The 25,757-nt window shown below is 51.1% G+C and overlaps 1 protein-coding gene and 1 long non-coding RNA gene across 4 annotated transcripts; both read left to right on the top strand.

Annotated features, from left to right (window-relative positions):
* The first annotated feature begins 222 nt into the window (after positions 1 to 222).
* CNDP2 (carnosine dipeptidase 2) lies at positions 223 to 25,757 on the top strand. 3 transcript variants are annotated; one of them, XM_015122170.3, is made up of 12 exons: positions 223 to 347; positions 3,914 to 4,010; positions 4,861 to 5,004; positions 9,251 to 9,413; positions 12,302 to 12,390; positions 14,245 to 14,445; positions 15,863 to 15,947; positions 16,998 to 17,158; positions 20,892 to 21,056; positions 23,137 to 23,278; positions 23,580 to 23,727; positions 24,630 to 25,757. In XM_015122170.3, exons 2-12 carry the CDS (start codon positions 3,951 to 3,953, stop codon positions 24,697 to 24,699), a joined length of 1,428 nt encoding a protein of 475 aa, XP_014977656.1. In that variant the 5' UTR covers positions 223 to 347; positions 3,914 to 3,950; the 3' UTR covers positions 24,700 to 25,757.
* On the top strand, positions 17,165 to 18,650 carry LOC144336391 (uncharacterized). The gene is made up of 2 exons (XR_013408136.1): positions 17,165 to 18,315; positions 18,352 to 18,650. It is a non-coding gene; the product is annotated as an uncharacterized LOC144336391 (long non-coding RNA).

The raw sequence follows: 25,757 nt of genomic DNA, 5'->3' as shown, positions 1-25,757 counted from the left end.
CACATCCCCGTCCACCGTCGGGGAGGGGCGGAGTGACGTAAGCCCTGTAGACCAGGCCAGGATTGGTTGGCGAGGCGGAAATGGAGCTGGGAGAGGTGACCTCAGCCTTCCGCACCGGGCGCAGGACGGAAATGGGGCGGGGAGTGGGTGACACCACCCCTCTGCCTCTGGCCGGATTGGTGGGCGTGGAGGGGGCGTGGAGGGGCGGGGCGGGGGCGTGGAGGGGCGTGGCGATGTCTGCCCTCCGGACAAGGCGGGGTTGGTGGCCTGGGAGACAGCGGGGCGGGCCCGCGCCGGGGGTCGTGGCCGGGGCACGTGGTGCGGAACCGGCGCCGCGCTTTCTGCTGGTAAGAGGGCCTTGCCTAGTGGGCCTCCCTTCCCGGGTTGATCTTCCTGATGGACGTTCCTTCCCGGGTGGGCGCCCTGAGCGGGGAACGGGGTGGGCGGGGAGGACCCCGGGCAGCGGCGAGAGTCAAGCCTCATTCGTGGGGAAGCGTGGGGCGCCCAGCCGCAGCCACGCGGAAACAATGGTGTCCGGGCTGTTCCCTAGCGCGCGGTCGGGGGCGGAGGCCCGTGACAGCCATGGCCCCGGGGCCTCTCGCACCTCCGGAGGCCCGGAGCCCCGCTCACCCGGGCCACTCATGTCCCAGCAGCGCCGAGCGCGTCCCCGGTCCGCAGGGACAAGCTGGGCGGCGCACTTGGCCTGAGCCTGCGTGGCCCTCCCTGGTGGAGTCGAGTGGAACGACCCTGGTTGCAGACGGGGTTGCGGGGAGCCGAGCGCTGGTCAGTCCACTCCCCTCCCCAGGGGCCTGCTGAGAACTCCAGCCTTTCTCCAAGGGATCCCTTTCCCGGAGACCTGGGGTGGGGGTGTGGCGGGACAGACGCACCCCAGGTTCAAAGGGCCCTGGACAGGGTCCCTAGCTCCCACCAGCATTTAGGCTGCTTTTAAGGCTATAGGAGGAAGCATCTGAGGGGAGACAAAATTCCATGCCAGCTTGGTGATCTGGGGCAGATGTCTCATTCAGTTGGCTTCAGTTTCCTCATCTGTGAAATAGAGACAATATTTGGTCCGCCTGGACCAATGTCCTTGAGACCTTCGTCCTCACAGACAGGGCCACAAAACTACCCCTCCCCACCGCCTGCCAAGGTCAGATTCCATAGATCATCCAAGTGTGGACTGCATAAAGAGGCGGAGAACCCGGGGCCTGCTACCGATGCCTTCCTTGTCCCTAATGTTTGCAGGCAGGAGTGGAGAAAGAGAATTCACATTGTGTTTAGGGATCAAGTTCTAGCTTGGGCAGACTGGAGATTTTTTTATTGATTCTTATACAGACATGAAGGTATGATTCAGTTATTTGTGTTATATATGCCTTCAATTATCAAGGAACAGGGACTGAGATTCTCAGAACTAGAAGACTCATTTGTGTGTATTGCTGATGGTTCCAGGTGCCACAGCAATTTCTCCTTCCCTCCACCAGTCTCAACATTCAAATCATGTTACTCCCTTGCCAGGCACGGTGGCTCATGTCTGTAACCTTGGCACTTTGCGAGACCGAGGCGGACAGATCGCTTGAGCCCAGGAGTTCGAGACCAGCCTGAGTAACATGAGGAAACCCCGTCTCTACAAAAAATACAAAAATTAGCTGTGTGTGATGGTGCGCGCCTGTAGTCCCAGCTACTTGGGAAGCTGAGGCAGGAGGATCATTTGAGCCTGGGAGACAGAGATTGCAGTGAGCCAAGATTGCACCAATGCACTCCAGCCTGGGTAACAGAATGACACCCTGTCTCAATAAATAAAGTTACTCCTTATGAACTTTAGATTTTTAGAGGGGAGTGAGGTGTCATTTAAAAGGATAATGCTTGCTTTTGCTCGATCCAGCATACTGCTTTTACCTTAATTAGTGATGTTCTCCAGAGCATATAAAAATGGTTCCATTTAATGGCTTTGTAATGGCGGGAGGCGAAACGGGTAACCCAGAAGTGTGAGTGGGAGGAAACATTGGAAACTGGCCTAACCTGGTTTGACTGGATGAGTGATTAGCAGGAGTTGTTTTTTAGCCCATCTCTGATGGTGAAACAATTTGATCTTTGTTTCCTCGCTTTTAGTGAAAGTTGTAACTTAGATAATTACAGTCATGTGTTGCTTAAGGATGGGGATACATTCCGAGAAAGTGCATCGTTAGGCGATTCGTTGTGTGCACATCCTGAGCTGCACTCACACAAACTTGGACGGTACAGCCTTCTACATACCTAGGCTATGTGGTGTAGCCTATTGTTCCTAGGCTGCAAACCCATAGCTGTTCCTTTACTGGATGCTGTAAGCAGTTGTAACACAGTGGTAGGTATTTGTGTATCTAAACATATCTAGACAGAAAATGAATTTTTAATCTCCATTATAACCTTTTGGGACCACCACCGTTGTTGATGGAAATGTTATGTGGCACATGAGTATATTTTTCAGTGACTTTAGCTATAATGCCATTGGTTAATTTGACTACAAAAGCATAATATTAATGAGAATGTACCACACTGAGCTTGGGATTTGTGGCATTTAATAACCAAGAACTCATGAAAATCACCACATGTAGCATATTGCCCTGCTAAATAGGATTTCTTTTAATGTGAACAGGTAGCTTCCCTGTGTACATTTTTGGCAACAGGTGGACGACAATTTGGTGTATTAACACTGATAAACGCCTCTCCAGCGTGCTCATGGGCTCCGTCTTACTTGAGGCTCCTCCAAATGAGTGCCTCAGCGCAGAGATCCCAGCTGGCTGGGAGGTATGTAGCTCTTCCGTGCTCTGTGGCTGGTGTTTGAAGAGGAGGAAGAGAGCACTTGAGAAGGCAGCGGGTGGATCTCCCACCCATCTAGAAATCACATTTGCAACTTGCAGTGCCCTACGATTTCACCCTGCACAGCAACAGCCACTTGTGAACAGTTGCCACGCTTGGTGTCACGGTGGATAAAGTGACCTCTCTGCCGAGAAATCACTTTGAAATCCTATACCAAGAGAACAATGCTCTTTACCTGAAGCACGTCAATACACAGGCATTTGTCTGGCACGTAGACACGGGGCTGTAGTAGGGTCCTGTCACTCCACAGCTGTGATTCCAAGGCACTTCATGGCCCCGCAGTCTTGAATTTGCTCAGTACAGCCGGGTGCTTTCTGCTGCAGAAAGCCAATTATAAAAGTCCCAATACCAGAATCGTTTTTCCATTCATTCCAACTTCTAAAAAGAGTCCGATGACGTGTTTTCACGTGTATCTGTAAGTGGGGCGGAAGTTGCTGGGCGTCACACGTGGAAGGGGGGTGAGAGCATGTGTCCTGGAGCCTGTGTGGCCTGTTGGTCAGGTGCTTGTGGAGGTTTAGCTGTTACCCTTTGGCTGTTTCTGGACTAAGATCATCAACTTTCTTAAACTGAATTTGGTTTTCCTTGGGCTCTGTCGTCTGTGTTGTGGGTTTGTGGTGGTGGACACAGGATGTGACATTCTTGCTGAGATCCCTGAAGTGACTATATCCTCTGGGATAACAGAAAGTGGAACTTACTTTTGGGCTTTAAGAGTGTAAAAATTTTTATTAAAGTACCGGTAAAACGAAAAGTGCCTACTTTTAGTTTTCACCGTATTTTCTTCAACTCAGGCCCTCCCTCTGTTACCCGTCATCTGACATGGAATTTTGTGTAACTTTCCTTCCAAGTAAAGGAGGGAAGATTAGCCCCAGCCTCTCACTGGTTCCCAGAGCTTTTGTCTCTGAAGCCGCAGTCACTTCCTGGAGCGTTTCTGGCTGAGGGTGTTGCGGTGCTGGCTGGGAGGGTGGGGCAACACTTTACAATTCTGAACAAGTGCTTCCTGGGTAGGTTGCCGGTCAGTGCCTACTAGAGACAGGACTGACCAGTTGCTCTTCCTTTCAAGAACCTTCAAGATCTGCGGTCTGGGCTTTGGTTGAAAGATGGCGGCCCTCACGACCCTGTTTAAGTACATTGATGAAAATCAGGATCGCTACATTAAGGTAAGGGAATATTCATTAAAATCTGATATTCACTAAAATCCCTATTCATTAAAATCTGATTTAATCCCATGGGGCCCAGAGAAACTGTCAAGAGCTAATATGAATTATGCCATTTAAATCCAGGGTTAGAAGATCTGCCTAGAGATCTGTTCCATTAGCTTCTTCCTACAGTATAGGTTACACTTTTGGTTTTTGATAAAGTGTTAATATATGTTTCTAAGAATAGCAAATCTAATTGAAATTTTTGTTTCATCTCCATCAACAATTTCTTGTGATAATTACAGATTAAATAGATTGCATTAAGTATATTCTAAGTAATTCAATAATGTTATATATAAATCTGTTTCTTGATGTTAACTTAGAGCATTATGCTGTAAACGTATTCTTCGTAGACACATTACAGATGAAATCTTTAGAATTCTCATTCTGAAAATTATACTTCAGAAAATTTGGCCATTGTCAAGATGATAAATAAGCTAATTTGGACTGTGGCAACATTGGGTATTTTCTGTATCTTTCAGTTGTAATTTAGTTAGATTCAGATAGAAACTTATTTGTGGAACCTGGTACATTTTACATTTACTTCCTCCTTAATCGTTAAAAATAAGCCATCTGACATTTTTCTTTTGTACTCTAGTTCTTGGTACAGGGTTAGAACAAACAGTTTTTAAAATCTTAAACCCAAAGCACGTGTGATGGGTCTGCCCTATTTCCAGTCAGCCTATTCAAATGCAGCAGCCACAGAGGGTCAGGCAACCACGTGTGCCTAGAACATGGCAACATTATGGAAACCTTTTCTCCCTCAAGGACACCTTTTCAGAATCCTTTGTTGCTTGTTGTCCACGAACAGAAACTCGCAAAATGGGTAGCTATCCAGAGTGTGTCCGCGTGGCCCGAGAAGAGAGGCGAAATCAGGAGGATGATGGAGGTTGCTGCCGCAGATGTTAAGCAGTTGGGCGGCTCTGTGGAACTGGTGGATATCGGAAAACAAAAGGTAGGAGGCAGCATTCTTTGCATTGCAAGACCACAAACAGATTCTGCCTGAGGGGTTGACAAGACTCCACTAGTTCTTAAAAGGTCTTTAGCTTCAAATACTCCAGGCATCTTTAAAACAAAAAAGGAAGGGCCCGATTTGGATGGTAAGTCCTGTACGTGACTGCTTCAGTTGTACTGGGGCAAAGGTTTTGTGGCACTCAGCACTTTTCTCCAGGAAGGAGAACTGCTGACAGTTACTCAAGACTAAGTTAATGTAACAGTCCTTCTTAGAGAATGGCTGAGATTCCCGTCCCAGCGATCCGTAGCTTTCAAACTAGGAAGTTACACTTTATTCCTGTCCGTTTAAAAATTATATATAAAGACTCAGGCCGGGCGCGGTGGCTCAAGCCTGTAATCCCAGCACTTTGGGAGGCCGAGACGGGCGGATCACGAGGTCAGGAGATCGAGACCATCCTGGCTAACACGGTGAAACCCCGTCTCTACTAAAAAATACAAAAAACTAGCCGGGCGAGGTGGCGGGCGCCTGTAGTCCCAGCTACTCCGGAGGCTGAGGCAGGAGAATGGCCTAAACCCGGGAGGCGGAGCTTGCAGTGAGCTGAGATCTGGCCACTGCACTCCAGCCTGGGCTACAGAGCAAGACTCCGTCTCAAAAAAAAAAAAAAAAAATTATAAAGACTCCTCCCAACTCCCAGCTCCCCCACACACACAGTGCTGCGTCCCTGAGTCTTTTTTTTTTTGAGACAGAGTCTCCCTTTGTCACCCAGGCTGGAGTGCAGTGGTGTGATCTCGGCTCACTGCAACCTCCGCCTCCCAGGTTCAAGCGATTCTCCCGCTTCAGCCTCCTGAGTAGCTGGGATTACAGGCGTGCGCCACCACACCCAGCTAATTTTTATATTTTTTTTTATAGAGACAGGGTTTTGCCACTTTGGCCAGGCTGGTCTCAAACTCCTGACCTCAGGTGATCCGCCTGCCTCGGCCTCCCAAAATGCTGGGATGCCAGGCGTGAGCCACTTTTTCATAAGAGATATTTTGTGTGGGGGTCGGTTGCTTTTCATTGCAGGATTCGGACAGGTGAGAATGGTTTGTTTTCTTCCTAAATGAACAGTCTCACTTTGTGGTGCGGTAAGTACTCACGTCATCCACAGGTTCTTAGAAACTGCAGCTTTAAGCAAGACAGCATACAACAACGGGTGCTTGAATAAGGTAGTTTTGTTCACTTAAAGTCACAGTTTCTAAAATCCTATCCATGAAGTTGAGTGAGGACTTACTAGGTGTGTGTATGTATGTGTGTGTGTGTGTGTGTGTGTGTATATATATGTGTGTGTATATATATATATTTTTTTTTATTGGGACGGGGGTTTCCAGGCTGGTCTCAAACTTCTAGTCTCAAGTGATTTACCTGCCTTGGCATCCCAAATTGTCACGCCACCATGCCTGGCCTCTTACTGTATATTATTTCACTAGTTTATTTCAAATGATTTCAGCCTTATGTTAATTGCATGTTTCATGCCATGTATTTTCAAAGTTGGTAATATTCTTTTATATTCTTTGATCTAATTACAAGCTTAGGCTTATCTGGGTTCTTTGGCCTGATGATTGGGTGTCAAGCTGAAATCTCAGCCCTAGAAGCTTGGGTGTGGCCGTTCAGTTCAGCGTGTTTGTTTCATCAGAGGGAGAGAGTGGAGGCCAGGCAGCTGTGTCCATGGGAGCCCACAGGAGGCTCATGCAGAGCAGGTGCATGCCCAGGCCTCCCGATTCCCCAGGCAGGGCTGTTCATATGAGGTTTTCTTCTGAAAACAAATTTAAGAATTGACTGAAGGTATATTATAGCTTCCCACCAATTTCCCCCCGTCTTTGGGAGAATAAACCAAGTTTCTTCATGTTGTTTCTCTTGAGGGTCAGACTCACCTTGCTCCCTTTCCTTTCTTTTTTCCTAATATACTGAAAAATCTAGGTGAGGTAAATCATTTTTAGGAGTTGTTTCATTACAATAGTTATATTTACTTCATTGATCACTGACATTGCTGTACAATTCTTAAGAAAGGGCCTTTCATAAAAAGCTAAATTACTGTTATACTATTTTGAATTACATAACACTGAGTTTTATCAAGGAATTGAAAGATTTCATCACTGGTGGAAATCTTCTGCAGAGCTGCTTGTGGCTGTGGGGTGACCACACATCTTCTCTTCCCGCATGTCCGGTGGCAGTGATGTTCTGTTTTTCAGAGTGATGATGACTTGATGCAGGGGTGAAGGTGGAGGTGGGTGTTCTCCTGTGTCAGTGCAGAAGTCGGAGTATTTTCAGGCTGATGAAGGAAAGGTGATGTTTGGCATTTCAGAACAATGTTACCTATGGGCCCAAGCAGTTTCTCAGAAAATGCTGAAGTATTTCAGAGGAGCCCTACTGAGCAGGAATTTATTTAGAGAAAATCTGTGGTCTTTTGAAAATCATTTTTCTGCTCAGGCAAGCTGAGGGCCAGCTGGGACTGCCAAGGCCATGGGTCCCCTGGGATCAGAGCAGGGAGATTTCAGCAACAATTCTTTGTCCCTGGTGGCTACAGGCTGTCCTGGTGAGAACTGAAGCACAGACACAGCCACAGTGCCACTGGGACAAATGATGGGCATCAGACCATACACTGCACACGCAGCCACAGTGCCGCTGGGACAAATTTCGCAGCCACAGTGCTGCTGGGACAAATGAGGGGCGTCAGGCCACACGCCACACACGCAGCCACAGTGCCGCTGGGACAAATGACGGGCTTTAGGCTACATGCTGCACACTGGCAGCCATCAGGTTACAGGAGTTACTTAAATTACTGGGAACACAAATCCTGGATCCCACAAGAATCCCAGCCACCTGCCCAGTTCCCTAAAGAGCTTGCACACTTAGAGGGGGTGCCCTGCAGTTTGGAGGGGACACTTTTCTCAGCCCATCACCAGCACTGTCCTGATCCAGTTGTCATTTCCGTGACGGCTCATTTTACCTCTTAATTGCAAACTGTTAGTTTAACTTCAGTATCACTTTAGTTTGTGTGTTATGTCTGTTAATACCTATTTTCATGAACAGTATTTTCTAGTAACTAGACTGATACATATGGATGTCATGTTTTAGTATGAACAGTCTCTTCCTCCTACAGCTAAAACCATCCCCTGCCACTTGCTTGTGGCCCTCTGTGATAAGCGTGGGGTGTTTCCCTGCTGGAATACAGGCACTGGTAGAGGAGCTGCGCGGCCACAGGAGTTTTGCTCAGTCTGAGTAGGTCTAAAGGTCACATTGACCTGATGTGAAAATTGGAAAAGACCTAAGATTGCTTTGCCTCCATTTAGATGCAGGGGCAGGCTGTGATGACTGTCCCGTCCTCCATTCCTATGGGATTGTGGAACACTGGTAGTGCCTTTGGGACAAAGCTCAGAAGGCGTACCAGCTACCACTAACGTTTTAGAATGGTTAAACGTGAATTTAGATATAGTTTTTTGTTCTTTTTTTTCTTTATATGTTGGTTTATGGCCTTTTCCATGCATAATTGTAATCTATGCACAGAATTTCAAAAATATCTCTTCTGATTTTAGATTATAGTTGATTTTAACCATCATTTCAGAAAATAATAAACTAAGTTGCATCCCGAACTCAGCCTGCGTGTTTTGTTATAAAAAAGTCAAAGAAACATCAGCCTTTAAGAATTTACCAAATCCAGCCGGGTGCAGTGGCTCATGCTTGTAATTCTAGCACTTTGGGCAGCCGAGGTGGGTGGTTTGGCTGAGCTCAGGAATTCGAGACCACCATGGGGGCAACATAGTGAAACCCTGTCTCTACTAAAATACAAAAAATTATCCAGGCCTGGTGGCCGGCACCAGTAATCCCAGCTACTTGGGCAGCTGAGACCCTAAGAATCGCTTGAGCCTGAGAGGCAGAGGTTGCGGTGAGCTGGGATCACGCCACTGCACTCCAACCTGGGTGACAGAGCAAGATTCTGTCTCAAAAAAAAAAAAAAAAAAAAAAAAAAAATTTACCGAACTGCCTGCCGTTGGCAAACATGATTCTGTGCCTGTGCTCTGCAGTATAAGAAAGGCAGGAAGTAAATCTGAATTAGTGACTGCATTGAACAGCGTGCTCTTAAACTCTACAATAGAGGTTGGTTGATAAGGACAGATAAGGAAGCTCAAAGTCTTTTAATAATCTCCACCTTAAGTACTGCGTTTCTTAAACAAAGGCTGTCCTTGGTTCCTTTCCTCTCCATGATCAGCTCCCTGATGGCTCGGAGATCCCGCTCCCTCCTATTCTGCTCGGCAAACTGGGCTCCGACCCACAGAAGAAGACGGTGTGCATTTACGGGCACCTGGACGTGCAGCCTGCAGCCCTGGAGGACGGCTGGGACAGCGAGCCCTTCACCCTGGTGGAGCGAGACGGTGAGCCCACGCGTGCCCAGAGGAAAAGCACTGACTTTTGGAAAGTCACTGCTAGTCCGTTTTTCTGTTTCCAGTACAGACTGTTTGTATTTTATTTTATTTATTTTATTACTTTTTTTAAATCTTTTTTTTGAGACAGAGTCTCACTCTGTAGCTCAGGCTGGAGTGCAATGGCGAGATCTCAATTCACTGCAAGCTCCGCCTCCCCGGGGTTCAAGCGATTCTCCTGCCTCAGCCTCCCCAGTCACTGGGATTACGGGTGCCCACCACCACACCCGGCTAATTTTTTTATTTTTAGTAGAGACGGGGTTTCACCATGCGGGCCAGGCTGGTCTCAAACTCCTGACCTCAAGTGATCCCCCCACCTCAGCCTCCCAGAGCACTAGGATTTACAGGCGTGAGCCACCATGCCAGTCACAGACTGTTTTTAACATAAGCTAGAAATGGAGGTTTCTCACATGTGCCTCTGTCGCTGAACTTTCAGAAAGCCTACCTTGTCGTGTGCAAACGAGCACCCCATGGCTGGGGTCTGCCGGGCTTCCTCGACTGCTGACACTTTTTCTCAGAATGCACATTTGGAATCAAGGCAGAGCCGTCCTGAAAAGCCTGTCCCCTCGTCCCCCTCCCCTGCCCTTACCGACAGCTGCTTCTGCAGTATGTGTTAGTGGCCTCCTTCACTCCGGCTGCCTCGGTAGGGGTGGCGATGTCCCTGTTATTCACCGAGTGCTTCCGTGTGCCGGGCACCTGCAGGCCTTTTGAGCCCATGCTGTGAGGGACCCCGCAGACCGGCCTCTTTTCTCCCTGCTCCTTCTGGCGTAAAGGCCTTCTGCTTTCATTTCTGAATTTCCACATGTGCCTGCATGGGAGTCTTTGACCAGACGAGGAATCCTGCCGCCCTGGTGCTAGGCCCCTCTGGGCTAAATTCCAGGCTCTTCTCTTCTAAGCCCTTCATTGCATCTGTGTTCAAACCTTTCCTGGCCCAGTGTCAGTTGTGTTCATTACTGTGCAAAATTGAAAATGACTTTACTTAAAGCAACATTCTATGTCATTGTCCTTGTCATGGTGGAATTACTAACTTGCGGTGGATTGTAGGATTAACCCTCTCTGTGCACTTGGCTGCCCCTCGAGCATCAGACCCACACGTCTGCTTGGCCATGCCCTCAAGTGCCAGACCTGCATGGCTTCTTGACTGTGCCGTCACTCCTGGAACTCGCTGTCTCTGAACAGAAGTCCTTTGCTCCTTGTCTGCTGTCTTACAGTCTCCATGAATGGCACCTTCTCTCTGCCACCTGCACCGGGAACTGGGTCCCCATCCCTACCAGGCTGTCCTTCGGGACCACTGCCCTTCCCACATTGAAAGCTCCCTGTGTCCCTCCCCCGCTCCTTGGCTGGGTCCCGCTCTCCACTTCTGGGCCTTCACGGTGCCACTCCCTTTCTGGGCTGCTCCCAGAGTGACATCAACATGCCACTTCTCTTCTTGACTCCTCCTGGGGGACTCAGGATGGCACAGAGGGTCCCTCCCCTCGCCTGCCTTCTGCTGGCCCCTTCTCCCACCTGTGCCCAGCCACACGGGACCACTTGCAGCCCCCAGGAGCGTGTGCTGCTCAAAACCACCTGGGCACCTGCGCGGGCGTCAGCCCCGCCACCACTGCCTCGTCCACTGTGAGGCCTGGCTTTGACCATCCTCTTAGCCCTCCCTGTCCCAGCCTCAGTAGGCTCCCGACTGTCAAGGAACCTAGAAGAGCACCTGTACTGTGGTAAAGCTTCACTGTCAGCCGCCCGGCCGCCCTCTCCTTGTCGGGGAGCCTTGGAGGGTGGGCAGGTCACATTTGTCTGCAGCTCTGAGCCAGCACCGTGCCAGCCACTGCAGTTGTTCAGTGTTTGTCGTAGGGAAGAGGATATTTTTTAGAAAAGCTTATATTTGACTTTCAGTTTTTGTGAAAAGTTGGGTTTCATTGGTCAAAGGAAATTCCCCAGGTGGTGATGACTTTCAGCCTCATACTGCCGTGGGCTGGGTCATGCTGAGACAGCGGGACCTGGGAAGCAGGCTGAGCCCTGGGAGGTCAGGAGACCAGTTGGGCAGACCCAGGCCCATGAGAAGGCCGCGCCTTGAGGACGGCTCCCTCCTCTGTCTGGTTCCATGAGGCTGGGATGGCATGGCAGAGGATGGAGGAGGGGTGGGGCCTCGTCTTCAAGTTCTCGCTCACGTTGTCAGCTTCCCCAGAAGCAGGTGTGGTGAGGGGCCACTGTGACTGATGATGCTGATTAGAAGCAGCGTCTTGTCTGTAGTTTTCAGAGTGATAACTACAGGAAGAAAGAAGCAGACATTAACTGATAAACATGTTAGTTCCCTGTTTTTTAATCAAATTAGGTGTCACAATTGGGTGGGGGTGAGATTATGGTTCTTCTTTGACAACGGTGCCTTGAGGTTCCTCAGTGACTGGGCTTCCTGTCCCCATTGCTCCCCGCTAAGTGACTGGGCCTCCTGTCCCCATTGCTCCCCACTAAGTGACTGGGCCTCCTGTCCCCATTGCTCCCCGCTGCTTCTGGTAACTAGGTTTTAATGAACTAAGCAGCTGGCTGCGACTTCCTGGAGTCAGATTGGAGGTCTCCACCCTGACCCAGCGGGAAGCCGTGCCCCCAGCTCACAGCCGTGAACATGGTGGGAGAGGGAAGGGGGGACTTGGGAGCATCCACATGGCTTATCTCTTTGATGATGGCGAATTATCTGACAAATTTAACAACAGTGTTGGGTGGAGACTGGGGGCTCCTGATCTCGGAAGGGGAGGCCTTGCTTGGCTAAGGGGTTATCAGATGTGCACCTGAGACACGCTGCTTCTGGGGTCATTGTAATCATCACTTCATGATTTTGTGGATTGCTGTTCTAGGCAAGCTGTACGGGAGAGGTTCAACTGATGATAAGGGCCCGGTGGCCGGCTGGATAAACGCCCTGGAAGCGTATCAGAAAACAGACCAGGTATGCCCCCCACGCTGACTTCTGCCTGAGTCCTGGGTTCCGTCTGAGCCATACAAAGACAGGTTCTCTGTTCACACAACGGCTTGTAAAGCTCACAGGAAAAGAGAAGACAAGCTCCCCCAGCCCTTATCAGCACAAATGATGTTTCCAGCTTTCGGAAACATTCAAAGTTTAATTGTTTTACAGCTGCTTTAAGGTCACAATATTGGCAACTCAGCATGGTTTTTGCCACCGCATGAAATGTGACTTTTCAGTCCCTGACGTCAGTCTGTGCGTGTGGTCCCTTGCCGGAATGTGGTGCAGGCTTTGTGATATCACACAGGCCGCTCACTCTCTCTGTGTGGTTTACGTCCTCCTAAAACTGAATTCTGATTTTTAAAATGTATTCTCTGGCTGGGTGCGGTGGCTCACACCTGTAATTCTTTTGGGAGGAATTACTTTGGGAGGCCGAGCTGGGTGGATCACTTGAGGTCAGGAGTTCAAGACCAGCCTGGCCAACATGGTGACATCCTGTCTCTACTCAAAATACAAAATTAGTCGGGCATGGTGGTGGGCACCTGTAATCCCAGCTCCCTGGAGGCTGAGGCAAGAAAATCGCTTGAACCAGGGAGGCAGAGGTTGCAGTGAGCCAAGATCGTGCCACTGCCCTCCAGCCTGGGTGACAGAGCGAGACTCTGTCTCAGAAAAGAAAAAAAGCATTCTCCTAGCTGTGAAATACCGGCTCATTGTTCAAAGTTTGCTAAAAAACAGACAAGTAGAAAGAAAAATACTTGCCTAGAATCCAAAGACAATTAATATTTTGAAATTTACCAAGATTTTCTGTTGCTTTTTGCCCAGTTGTGATCAGGCTGTATAGACATCTTTGCATCTTGCTTTTCTCTTGTATCGTGAGGAAATAAGAATAAGATAAGCATTTTTGTCAAAGCATGGAATGTTAGATCTGAAAAGGGTCTCAGCCCTGCTGGTCCAGGGGATTACTTTCCATGGTGGGGAAGTGACACCCAGAACCACCTGGCCTGGCGCGGCCAAGCCCGCATGCTGGGCGGGAACTAGGAATCCTCTCCAGCCTCTGGCCCCGTGGAGCCCTCAGCCTCAGCTGCAGTGCAGGCACCTCGGGCACTGGGGCAACCAAGGGTGACAGGTGGCTGTGCACGGGCAGAGGTCCTGTGGAAGATTTCACGTGGAGGGCAGAAGAGGAGGAGGAGGCAGGGGAGGAAGCGCATCCATGAACAGGGCTGTCTGGGGGCAGCCTGGGCGGTCTTGAACTAGGACTCAGTAGCTTTGAGTCCTCATTTAGGACCTGCCATTCTTTAGCCCGCCTGGCCTTTGGCAAATCACCAGCTTCGTGCACAACCTCATTTTTCACCTTTGGGTTTTGGGGTCAGAGTCGGGAGAGCACCTGTGAAGCCACAATGATCCAGATACACGCAAGGTGTGCACGTTCCCATCGGCCTCCTCAGGGAGAGCAGCGCTTCTGTGCCTGGGAGCAGCGAAGGTCGCACAGGAGGACCCACCCCTCCTCGTGTCGGTGGCGCCGCTGGTATAATCAGGACTCGTGTGCAGTTCTTCATGTCGTGGCCCTTATTGCAGAGGGAGCAGCACGGGCTTTCCTAGAAGCTCCCCTCGGTCCTGTGGAGTGGCTGAGCCCCAACTTGCGAGACTGGACAGGTCCAAGTGGCCCGGAGCCACAGTGGCCTGGCAGTGCCTGGGGAGGGGATGACGACAGGTGCGCACAGAGGCCCATGTGGTCGGTCTGGAGAATGCGGGAGATGTGAAATATGTAATCCTGAGTGTGGTGTCTAGAAAGAAGGTTCGCAAAGCTGAATATCCATTCGTGCTGTTCCCTTCTCACAGGAGATTCCTGTCAACGTCCGATTCTGCCTTGAAGGCATGGAGGAGTCAGGCTCCGAGGGCCTAGACGAGCTGATTTTCGCCCAGAAAGACACATTCTTTAAGGATGTGGACTATGTCTGCATTTCTGACAATTACTGGTTGGGAAAGAAGAAACCCTGCATCACCTATGGCCTCAGGGGCATTTGCTACTTTTTCATCGAGGTACAGTGCCAAGCTGTACGGCTTCACTTTTTTCTAACCCCTGAGTCTCCTGGTTCTTCCAAGCCCAAAGTAGGCAAGGACCCAGAAGTCAGGTGCGCAGGAAGGAGAAGCACAGGGCTTACGTAGTGCCCCAATTCCCAGCTTCCATAAACCACCGTCATACAGCAGGGTGGACAGCAACATTTCCAGTGATCAGAAGTTAACACACAGCAGCGTCAAACTAGGACAGTGTGATTTGTAATGTCGCCTTGGAGCGGCTGAGAGGAGATTAAATGCTAGTTCATTTCAGGAGATGCAAACACATACAAAGCATTTTAGAAACACTTCCTTGTGAAGGTTGAAATATTGATATGTTAGCACTTAGGCTCCTTATCCTGTGACTTAAGGAGAAACTGAGGCCAGGTGCAGTGGCTCACGCCTGTAATCCCAGCACTTTGGGAGGCCGAGCCAGGCGGATCACTTGAGGTCAGGAGTTCGAAACCAGCCTGGCCAACATGGTGAAACCCCGTCTCTACTAAAAATACAAAAAGTTAGCCGGGTGTGGTGGCGGGTGCCTGTAATCCCAGCTACTCGGGAGGCTGAGGGAGGAAAATCACTTGAACCCAGGAAGCGGAGGTTGCAGTGAGTGGAGATTGCACCGTTGCACTCCAGCCTGAGCTACAGAGTGAGACTCCGTGTCCAAAAAAAAAAAAAGAGAAACCAAGGCAGCACTGAGCATGGGAAGGGCCAGGCCTGGCTGGATTCTCCCACTTACTGGCTGGTGGTCATCTCCCAATACCCCACAGGATGACTGTGGTGATTAAATTAGATCCTGTTTGCAGACGTCGTTTATAACCTGAACAGTGCTAGAAATCACTGCAGTTGCTGCCCTGAGCCCTCACTCTGAGCAAGGCACTGTTCTGGTTCTAAAAGTGGCCCCTTGTCACCCCCGGTGCTGGGAGGGGCACTGCGCCTCTTCCATTTGCAGGCCAGGAGGCCGGGCACTTTGCAAGCAGCTGCCCTACGCTGGGCATGCGGCTGCTCAGTGCAAGGGCGAGGTCCGACCCCAGGTGTCGGGCTCCAGGCCCGTGGTGGGTCTCATTCATGTCGGGCCGCCTCTCGGCAGAGGTGCAGGGTCTTTGTTAAACTTCTAGTGAAGGCTTTGAGAGGGAGGCAGATTGCCCTGTGGAATGCTTGTACCTGTGGCTAGTGTTACCATCTCATCTGTGGTTGGCATATGCCACAGATAAGCTGGTATTTTTTTTGTTCCTGCCTAAGTTTTTAATTGGGGAAATGCTTTGCTTTGCTCCCTGAGGGAGCAAATTTTGATTTGGAAAATTGTCAGGCCTTGTAAATGCTCTTTGTTGAATTCACTGTCACATGATAAAAATAAGCTGCCACTAGGCAGCCAGATACAGTAGCCTTTGTTTCCGTGCAGGTGGAGTGCAGCAACAAAGACCTCCATTCCGGGGTGTACGGGGGCTCGGTGCACGAGGCCATGACTGATCTCATTTTGCTGATGGGTAAGTGTGGGATGGGCGTTCCGTCCGCAGCTTAGGGGAAAGTGGACGCGCGTGACCTCCAGGCTGTCTGTCATCAGCATTGGGTACATTTCAGCATTCCACATGAACCAACTTCTGTCTCGGTTTCCAACTGTGCCTCTCCCTCCTTCCACTCACTTGTGCCTCTGAGAGGCCCCCTTGTTTTATTTTTGCCCCTGAAGCCCTCCTGTGCCTGTCACCACCTGGTGAAACCTTACCCTGCCTCCAGCACCCAACTCCGTCGCCCCCAGGTCCTGTCTGGCCAAGCCCCTCGCAGCAGGTGGTGCTGTCCTTCCTTTGGACGTGGTCATTTGACGTCTCTTGTAGAGCGTGTGTTTGGGCCCGTCTTATGTGATAACTGGCCCCGTCCAGGTCCCCCCGCCTGATCAGCTCTTTGAGAGCAGGCGTCTCGTCATGCTGTCCTTGGCGTCCTCCTGCTCTGAGGCCAAGCACAGCCCTCACTTCCCGCAGCATCCACAAGCTCTCCATTCCTCCCCGCCAATGCCAGCTGCCTGCGTGACACCCACTCTGTGATACCCACAGTTTACCCTCAGCTCAGGAGCAGCACGTTTCTTGTGGAGTGTGTGTTCAAAAGGCATGTGGGGCAGTGCGGTGGTGGTTAGAGTGGGGCTGTGTGAAGCCAGTCTGCTGATTTGTGTCGTGGTACATGACCAAGGACCATTTCCTTTCCCCACGTGTTCCTCAGTCTCCTTACCTGAGACATGGGAATGCCTAGGCTGCTCCCTCATTGGCTGTTCAGCTGATTACATCACTGGCTCTTCGGCTGATTCCATCACTGGCTGAGCCTGAGGCCCCAGACGGTGCCTGACAGGCGACACGTGCCTGGGACGCATCCACAAGCATCATTCTGTGGACCGTTGTGGCTACTCTTGGCCCCTCCCTCAGCCGCGTGGCTGTGGGGCCTGAGCCGCATCTCTCCTGAGCCCGGCTCCCTGGGGTCAGTGCAGGAAAGAGTAGCTTGCCTTGGCGTGGCCTCCCCTGGGTGCTGTAACCCTCTCCCGCTTCCCTCAGGCTCTTTGGTGGACAAGAGGGGGAACATCCTGATCCCCGGCATTAACGAGGCCGTGGCCGCCGTCACGGAAGAGGAGCACAAGCTGTACGACGACATCGACTTTGACATAGAGGAGTTTGCCAAGGACGTGGGGGCGCAGATCCTCCTGCACAACAACAAGGTGCTGATTCAGGCCTCGACCCTGCCACCTGCCTGGGCCACGCTGTGACACAGGTGTCCCCCAGGCCCTGTCACCTTCCCTGGCTCCAGGGGGTCTCCGAGGGACGGAGCTGGAGTGTCCAGTGCACATGAGTCACCAAACAGTGGAGACACTCAGAAAGCAGGCTGTGACCAGGTTGCTGGTCGTTGGAATTTTTTAGTATCAAAATCCACTTTTAATTCCATCAGACCTGGAGAAGCATGCAGAGGGGACATGGGCTGGCTCCTGCTGGCAGCGGCTCTGCCATGTTTGTGTTTATAGAGTAACCTCCTTACCACTGGACCCAGGGATCATGTTAGCCACACCAGAGCCGAGTGCTAGGTGGAAACTGCCGAATGTTTACCTCACTGTTAGGGGAAAAGTGGCTCATGACTTTTCTCTAGGCTGTAGGTTTATGCGGTATGGAGGTAAGTTCTGTAGGCTGTGGGCTTGTGCTGTATAGATGGAAGTTCTTCAGGCTATGGGTTTATGTAGTATGGAAGTAAGTTCTTCAGGCTGTGGGTTTATGTAGTACGGATGGAAGTTCTGCAGGCTGTGGGTTATGTGGTATAGATGGAAGTTCTGCAGGCTGTAGGGTTATGCGGTATAGATGTAAGTTCTCCAGGCTGTGGGTTATGTGGTATAGATGTAAGTTCTCCAGGCTGTGGGTTATGTGGTATAGATGTAAGTTCTGCAGGCTGTGGGTTATGTGGTATAGATGTAAGTTCTGCAGGCTGTAGGTTTATGTGGTATAGATGGAAGTTCTGCAGGCTGTAGGGTTATGCGGTATAGATGTAAGTTCTCCAGGCTGTGGGTTATGTGGTATAGATGTAAGTTCTCCAGGCTGTGGGTTATGTGGTATAGATGTAAGTTCTGCAGGCTGTGGGTTATGTGGTATAGATGTAAGTTCTCCAGGCTGTGGGTTATGTGGTATAGATGTAAGTTCTGCAGGCTGTGGGTTATGTGGTATAGATGGAAGTTCTCCAGGCTGTGGGTTATGTGGTATAGATGGAAGTTCTGGAGGCTGTGGGTTATGTGGTATAGATGGAAGTTCTCCAGGCTGTGGGTTATGCGGTATAGATGTAAGTTCTGCAGGCTGTAGGGTTATGCGGTATAGATGTAAGTTCTGCAGGCTGTGGGTTATGTGGTATAGATGGAAGTTCTGCAGGCTGTAGGGTTATGCGGTATAGATGTAAGTTCTCCAGGCTGTGGGTTATGTGGTATAGATGTAAGTTCTCCAGGCTGTGGGTTATGTGGTATAGATGTAAGTTCTCCAGGCTGTGGGTTATGTGGTATAGATGGAAGTTCTGCAAGCTGTGGGTTATGTGGTATAGATGTAAGTTCTCCAGGCTGTGGGTTATGTGGTATAGATGGAAGTTCTGCAGGCTGTGGGTTATGTGGTATAGATGGAAGTTCTGCAGGCTGTAGGGTTATGTGGTATAGATGTAAGTTCTCCAGGCTGTGGGTTATGTGGTATAGATGTAAGTTCTGTAGGCTGTGGGTTATGTGGTATAGATGTAAGTTCTCCAGGCTGTGGGTTATGTGGTATAGATGGAAGTTCTTCAGGCTGTGGGTTATGTGGTATAGATGGAAGTTCTCCAGGCTGTGGGTTATGCGGTATAGATGTAAGTTCTGCAGGCTGTAGGGTTATGCGGTATAGATGTAAGTTCTGCAGGCTATAGGTTTATGCGGTATAGATGTAAGTTCTGCAGGCTGTGGGTTATGTGGTATAGATGGAAGTTCTGCAGGCTATAGGTTTATGTGGTATAGATGGAAGTTCTCCAGGCTGTAGGTTTATGTGGTATAGATGGAAGTTCTGCAGGCTGTAGGTTTATGTGGTATAGATGGAAGTTCTGCAGGCTGTAGATTTATGTGGTATAGATGGAAGTTCTGCAGGCTGTAGGTTTATGTGGTATAGATGTAAGTTCTGCAGGCTGTGGGTTATGCAGTATAGATGGAAGTTCTGCAGGCTGTAGGTTTATGTGGTATAGATGTAAGTTCTCCAGGCTGTGGGTTATGCGGTATAGATGTAAGTTCTGCAGGCTGTGGGTTATGTGGTATAGATGGAAGTTCTCCAGGCTGTAGGTTTATGCGGTATAGATGTAAGTTCTGCAGGCTGTAGGTTTATGTGGTATAGATATAAGTTCTGCAGGCTGTAGGTTTATGTGGTATAGATGGAAGTTCTTCAGGCTATAGGTTTATGTGGTATGGATGTAAGTTCTGCAGGCTGTGGGTTATGTGGTATAGATGTAAGTTCTGTGCCATTGATTCAGCCAGCATCAGTTGAATCAAGCAACTCAGCCCCTGGGACACAAGGGAAATAAGGCCCGGCTGGGCTCTTGAGTTTTGTCTCCCAGAGACAGACGGGCAAGAGCTCTGGAAGGACGTGCTAAGGGCCACACTGGGCAGTCCCAAAGGCTGTGCGCCTGCACGAGGGGAGCGTCATGGTGCTAGGAGCGGCTGAGGCTCATCAGAGGGTCCTGTCGGCCAGCAGAGGTGCAGGGCAAGGCTGGCGTGCCCGGTGAGCCGGAGCACGGACGTATTGGCTGCTTGGGGACAGACGGGCAGCGGGGTGAGGCCTGGGACCAAGACCGACATGCTGGCCTGATGGCCTGGGCATGGCCGTGGAACTCCGGGTCGTCCTAGGAGGCGGTGAGCCCTGCCAGGCTTTGAGTTCATCCGTTCTCGCGTTGGGAAGGATCATGGGTTGGGGTGTTGGAGCTGAGTCGGTGGAGCTGGGAGACCTGTGAGGCTGTTGCAGGTGTGGGAGCCTTGGCTGACATCAGGGAGGAGCCTCTGGAATAGGAAGAGAAGGTTCCCACTGGCAGTGACTGGACAGTGATGTCATGGACCGAGGGGTTGGGTGCGGGGAGGAGCGGGCCTGGGAGAAGGTGGGTCTGTTTCTCCTGCCCTGTCCCTCAGGCTCGTATTTGCTTCTGTGTATGGTGTTTTAGGGCCTCGTCTGTACCTCCCAGATAACATTGAGCTGTTTGGTTCACAAACAGAAATCTACATATTCAGTGGCTAAGTCACTAAGGAACTTTCTGGAATCCCCTTTAGGGGCACACCTACTCTCTTGACCCACCTTCTGCTGCAGGGATGCGGGGGGCGGGGGCAGGCAGGAAGGTCATGGTGTTGATGACACGCTTGGGAAACAGGAGATGAAGTCTGTCCTGGTCTGAGGAGATGGCATCATCGGTATTCACGGGCCTGCACCAGATTTGCCGGTCAGCCTGGCTGTCCTCTGTCAGTAGGAATGGGCTGCACGCCTATGTCCTGTGGGCCTGGGAGAGGCCTACACACAGCCTGGGCTGCATCCGCTCTTCCTCTTGGTGCCTCTGGCTCATCAAGAGCTCCAATGTCTGTGGGATCTTGACACCCCCAGTTCTACAGGTGCTCAGTGGCCAGCGTGGCTCTCCTAGTTCTGCCGGGTGGACCTGAGCCACCCACACTGCAGCGAGAGGCAGTAAAATGCCTCACCTGAGGGTGTGCAGCCTGTCAGGGGCCTGCTTTGTGCTGAGTCACTCGCTGCAGCTGCAGAGTGCACCGGGGCAGGGTGCCTGCACCTGGACCTCCTGCCTGTGGTTGTCCGGGTCCTGGGCCAAGGCCTGTCTCACACTGCTGATTTCCCAGACAACATTCCCAGCTCCTCAGTGAGCAGACAGGGCTGGCACCGAGTGCCTGAGGTGTCCCTGAGCCTCTGATTTTTCTGCAGAAAGACATCCTCATGCACCGATGGCGGTTCCCGTCTCTCTCCCTCCATGGCATCGAAGGCGCCTTCTCTGGGTCGGGGGCCAAGACCGTGATTCCCAGGAAGGTGGTTGGCAAGTTCTCCATCAGGCTCGTGCCGAACATGACTCCTGAAGTCGTCAGCGAGCAGGCATGTGGGGCTGGGACACAGGGCGGGGGCCAAGAGCTTCTGTGTCCGGGCAGAGACTTGGGTAACAAAGGTTCTTACCAGGCAGACACCCAGGCCACGCATGCCCCCACTTCCTGGCTCTGGCAAAATCAGTAATCATAACGGCAGTCGTGATTCAGAAGCTAATGTAAGATAATGCATCACATGTAAGTGACCTTTGTTACTGATCTGGCCTTTGTTACTAAAATCTGGCCTTTGACCTTACCTCAAGGCTCCAGGACAAACACCAACGTTGCGCCAGGTGTGTTCTGGTCAGAGTCCCGGAGCCGCCCCTTACCATGGTACTGTGTGGAGGGGACTCTGGTGGCCGGAGGTCAGCCCAGCTTCTGACTGCCCTGCTCAGCTGGGATTCATGGGGAAATGGAGTCGGAGTCTTTCCACTGGGAACGGGAGGCTGGGGCTCGCCCTTCGTGCTCAACACTGAGGTCTTGTCACTAGGAGGAGTCCCCGGACCAGTGCCTGGCTCTATCCTGGGTCTGGATGCAGTGTAGCCTGTGGTCATTTATTTTATGAAGTGCTTTCGGTCTGCTCAGGCTGCCACAATAAAGACCACAGACAGACCGGGTGGCTTACGTGGCAGAAACGGATTTCTCACTGTGTCGGAGGTGGGCGAGTCCAGGACCAAGGTGCTGGCAGCTGTGGCATCTGACGAGGGTTCCTCGCTTGTCCTCACATGGCGGAGGGCAGGCTCTCTGTATCTTCTTACTCAGGCTGCGTCCCACCCTTCTGGCCTCATTTAACCTTTGTCTAAATAAGGTTTAGAAAAAGAAAAAAAAAAACTATTAAAGAAAAAAAGCCAGGCTTTTAATAATTCAAGTTAGTTTTATTCAGGCCTCTCACTGAGGACTGCGGACTGCGGCCTGGGGCCCAGGAGCAGCCTTCAAGAGGTCTGGCCAGGCTGCTCCGAGACAGCGGCTCAGCCCGCAGCTCATCTGCAGGTGGGGGAGCTTCAGTGCGTGCAGAATCACATCGCACCTGCTCAGATGTTACATTCCAGCCAAGCCACACTGAGCCTCAGTGTAAGAGTGCGTGTGGTCATAGGTGACAGAGGCACAACCAGTAATGCGGTCAGGCACTATCTCATGTGTGGGAAAAGGTAAGGACAGGGTCATTTATCTCCTAAGGAATGCAGCGACTCGGGCAAGAGGCAGGGCGGTGCGTGCTCCCCCCGTTTTGTCTTCAAAGCATCTTTCCCGAGAGCTGCAGGTAGTGGCAGGGTGGAGCCTGTGAAATAGGCCGGCAAGCGGATCGGCGCACACGCAGTTTCTCACATTTGTGACTTTGTCTCACACCTTAGTTACTTCTGTTAAGTTCCCAAATGTAGTCACAATGGAGTTTAGGGCTTAAATATATGAATTCTGGGGGCACACGAACATTCTGTCCAGAATATAAAGCAGGTCAGGGAAGACTGTTTTTATATGTAATTTAAATAGTTTCATCATTTGGAAGATCTTTGGAAAGAGTGAATTGCTTGATACTAAAACTTTGTCTTTTACTTTGAAATAACTGGGTTTTATTTTTTGATAAGAACTCCCCTGTTTCTGGCCGGGTGCGGTGGCTCACGCTTGTAATCCCAGCACTTTGGGAGGCCGAGGCAGGCGGATCATGAGGTCAGGAGATTGAGACCATGGTAAAACCCTGTCTCTACTAAAAATACAAAAAATTAGCCGGGCGAGGTGGCGGGCGCCTGTAGTCCCAGCTACTCGGGAGGCTGAGGCAGGAGAATGGCGTGAACCCGGGAGGCGGAGCTTGCAGTGAGCCCAGACCGTGCCACTGCACTCCAGCCTGGGCGACAGAGCGAGACTCTGTCTCAAAAAAAAAAAAAAGAAGTCCCCTCTTTCCTTACTCTCGTTACATAGCTCAGTATTAAGCGACAGAAAATGAGACTCATCGTAGACTCAGCATAGACCCGTTGCAGACCTGTCAGAGGCCAATTGTAGGCTCGCTGTAGACCTGTGATAGCAGACCCGTAGGTCACTAGCATTGGATCGAATGCCAAGCTTATAAAGCATTGTATGTCTGTCTTCTATTTGTGGTTTAGGTCACAAGCTACCTAACTAAGAAGTTTGCTGAACTGCACAGCCCCAACGAGTTCAAGGTGTACATGGGCCACGGTGGGAAGCCCTGGGTCACCGACTGCAGTCACCCTCATTACGTAGCTGGGAGAAGAGCCATGAAGACAGGTTGGACACTCCTTGTGGATGATGCTGGGCAGGGCCCTTCGCATGTCTGATAGGACTCTGATACCGCGTGGGCGCGTAGCTATGTCGGGGCACTGCTGTATCGTTGGGCATGTAGTTAAGTCAGCATGAGGACAGTCGGTGGGTGGGAGGAGCCTGGGCCCCTGGCAGACCTCGAACATGGGTTTGCTGTCCCCAGGGCCTCGCACGGGGTCTGACTGAGTGCGACTGAATAGTGATCTGAGACAGATCCCCAACCTTGGGGCCCCAAAGCTCACCGTTTATTTTATTCCATTTCCCCCAGTTTTTGGTGTTGAGGCAGACTTGACCAGGGAAGGCGGCAGTATTCCCGTGACCTTGACCTTTCAGGAGGCCACGGGCAAGAACATCATGCTACTGCCTATGGGGTCGGCGGATGACGGAGCCCACTCCCAGAATGAAAAGCTCAACAGGTGAGAGTCCAGGGTGCGGCCCAGGTTGGCGTCTCCTGCACAGCGTCCCTCTTGTCCCTTCCCCTTCCCACCGTGTGCAGCTGCCAAGAGAAGCAGGTGGGGGTGATGGCCCGTGACCTGCCTTCCTGTATTTGTGTGAAGCGGGAACTTCAGATGGGAGGCAGGACGAGGCCTTGCAGGAGCGGGTGCTAAAAACAAGGTTCATGCAGTGTTGATCTGCGCACTTCATCTACCCCTCTCTCCATTTCCTTTTTTTTCCTGTTCATTTTCCTGTTTCCTTTTTGAGGAACTGCAGTATCATTGCTAACTGCACATGTTGCTGCTCTGACACATCCTTGACTTGGGCGGACGTGATGGGGATTCTTCCCACAACAGGGCAGGTGCAGCCTCTGAGCTGGCCTTGGGAGCAGGAGGGGCCCAGCAGGCAGGGGTCTTGGGCAGTTCCGGGAGAGGCCTCTAGCCCCTAACATAGCTGAGGAGGGCAGAAGGCAAGAATGCTTCCTGTGGTAACCAAGGCAGACGATCAGGGGCTAAGACCGAGGCAGAGACCCTGCAGGAAGGAGGGAGGGGGAGACAGAGACCTGGCTGAGAGGACCAGAGGGGAGGCCTGGTCTTTAGAAACAGGTGGATAATGGGAGGAGCCCACGATCCAAGCTTGATATTCACTAGCTAGGCACTGGGGGACCAGGATTGGTCTCTGGGCTGGGCAGTCAGACTGAAGCTGCACTTGAGAACCGGGGTGCTGGATTCTGAAGGCAGGCGGTGCTCGGGGCCCCCAGGCTGGGCTGGGGGATGCTCCCCAGGAAGAAGGCAGAGTGTGTCTGGGCTCGAGAGGAGTCGCCTCGCGCCTGGGTGTCAGCTCACAACACCAGCTGACACGACCATGTGTTCCTCTTTACCAGGCATAACTACATAGAGGGAACCAAGATGCTGGCCGCGTACCTCTATGAGGTCTCCCAGCTGAAGGACTAGGCCCGGCCTCCTGTGTGTCGCCTCCAACGAGAAGGAATCCTGCCCTCACCTCACCCTTTTCCGACTTGCCCAGGGAAGTGGAGGTTCCCTCTTTCCTTTCCCTCTTGTCAGGTCATCTACGACTTCAGAGAACAGACACAAGTGTATCCAGCTGTCCATGGGTAGAGCTACCCGATGGGCTTATGAGTGACCTAGAGTGACAGCTGAGTCACCCTGGGTAAGTTCTCGGAGTGGTCAGGATGGCTTGACCTGCAGAAAATACCCAAGGTCCAAAAGCACAAGGTCTGCAGAAAGTTCTGGTTGTTGACTGGGTACCACAGTTCACACCTATAATCCCAGCACTTTAGGAGGCCAAGGCAGGAGGATCACTTGAGGCCAGGAGTCTGAGACCAGCCTAGGCAACAAAACAAGACTCTGTCTCTACAAAAAGTTTAAGAAATGAACCAGACATGATGGTGTATGCCTGTAGTCCCAGCCACTCAGAAGGCTGAGGCAGGAGGATCGCTCGAGACCAAGAGTTTGAGCTTGCAGTGAGCTATGATTGCACCACTGCACTCAAGTCTGGGCAATGTAGCGAGACCCCGTCTACAAGAAGTTTTTTAAAAAATGAGCCAGGTGTGGTGGTGCACGCCTGTAGTCCCAGCTACTCAGGACACTGATGTAGGAGGGTTGCTTGAGACTGAGAGTTGGAGGCTGCAATGAGCCGTGACTGCCCCACTGCACTCCAGCCTGGGCGACAGAACAAGACCCCATCTCAAAAAAAAAAAATTCTGGTTGTCATTGAATTGGGATAAACAGAGAGTTTGATGCTTTCTGCCTTCTGTCTCAGGTGATGCATTGCACATTTGGGATATATGGAAAGGAAATGAGGAGAGAAGTCAGGGCCTCCTCTGATCTCTCGCTATCTGCGGGTCCTGTCCTTTTCTCAAGACCTTCACCATTACTGGCGTTTCCCTGTCTTCTCTTTAGTATGATCCCTCAAAACCTCACCTAACTGGAAGGATGATTTTGTCTCAGTTTGTACTCCTAAATAAAAAGTAAACATGACACCTCTAAAA

Source organism: Macaca mulatta, chromosome 18 (assembly GCF_049350105.2).
Source record: "Macaca mulatta isolate MMU2019108-1 chromosome 18, T2T-MMU8v2.0, whole genome shotgun sequence".
Classification (NCBI taxonomy): domain Eukaryota; kingdom Metazoa; phylum Chordata; class Mammalia; order Primates; family Cercopithecidae; genus Macaca; species Macaca mulatta.
The sequence above is the reverse complement of the archived record's forward strand: the minus strand, read 5'-3'. Positions and strand labels throughout refer to the sequence as shown.

Coding starts and splice junctions, on each gene's coding strand:
- CNDP2 (XM_015122170.3), top strand. CDS start 3,951: ATGGCGGCCCTCACGACCCTGTTTAAGTACATTGATGAAAATCAGGAT. Junction 4,011..4,860: donor ATCAGGATCGCTACATTAAG/GTAAGGGAATAT, acceptor GTCCACGAACAG/AAACTCGCAAAATGGGTAGC. Junction 5,005..9,250: donor TGGATATCGGAAAACAAAAG/GTAGGAGGCAGC, acceptor CTCCATGATCAG/CTCCCTGATGGCTCGGAGAT.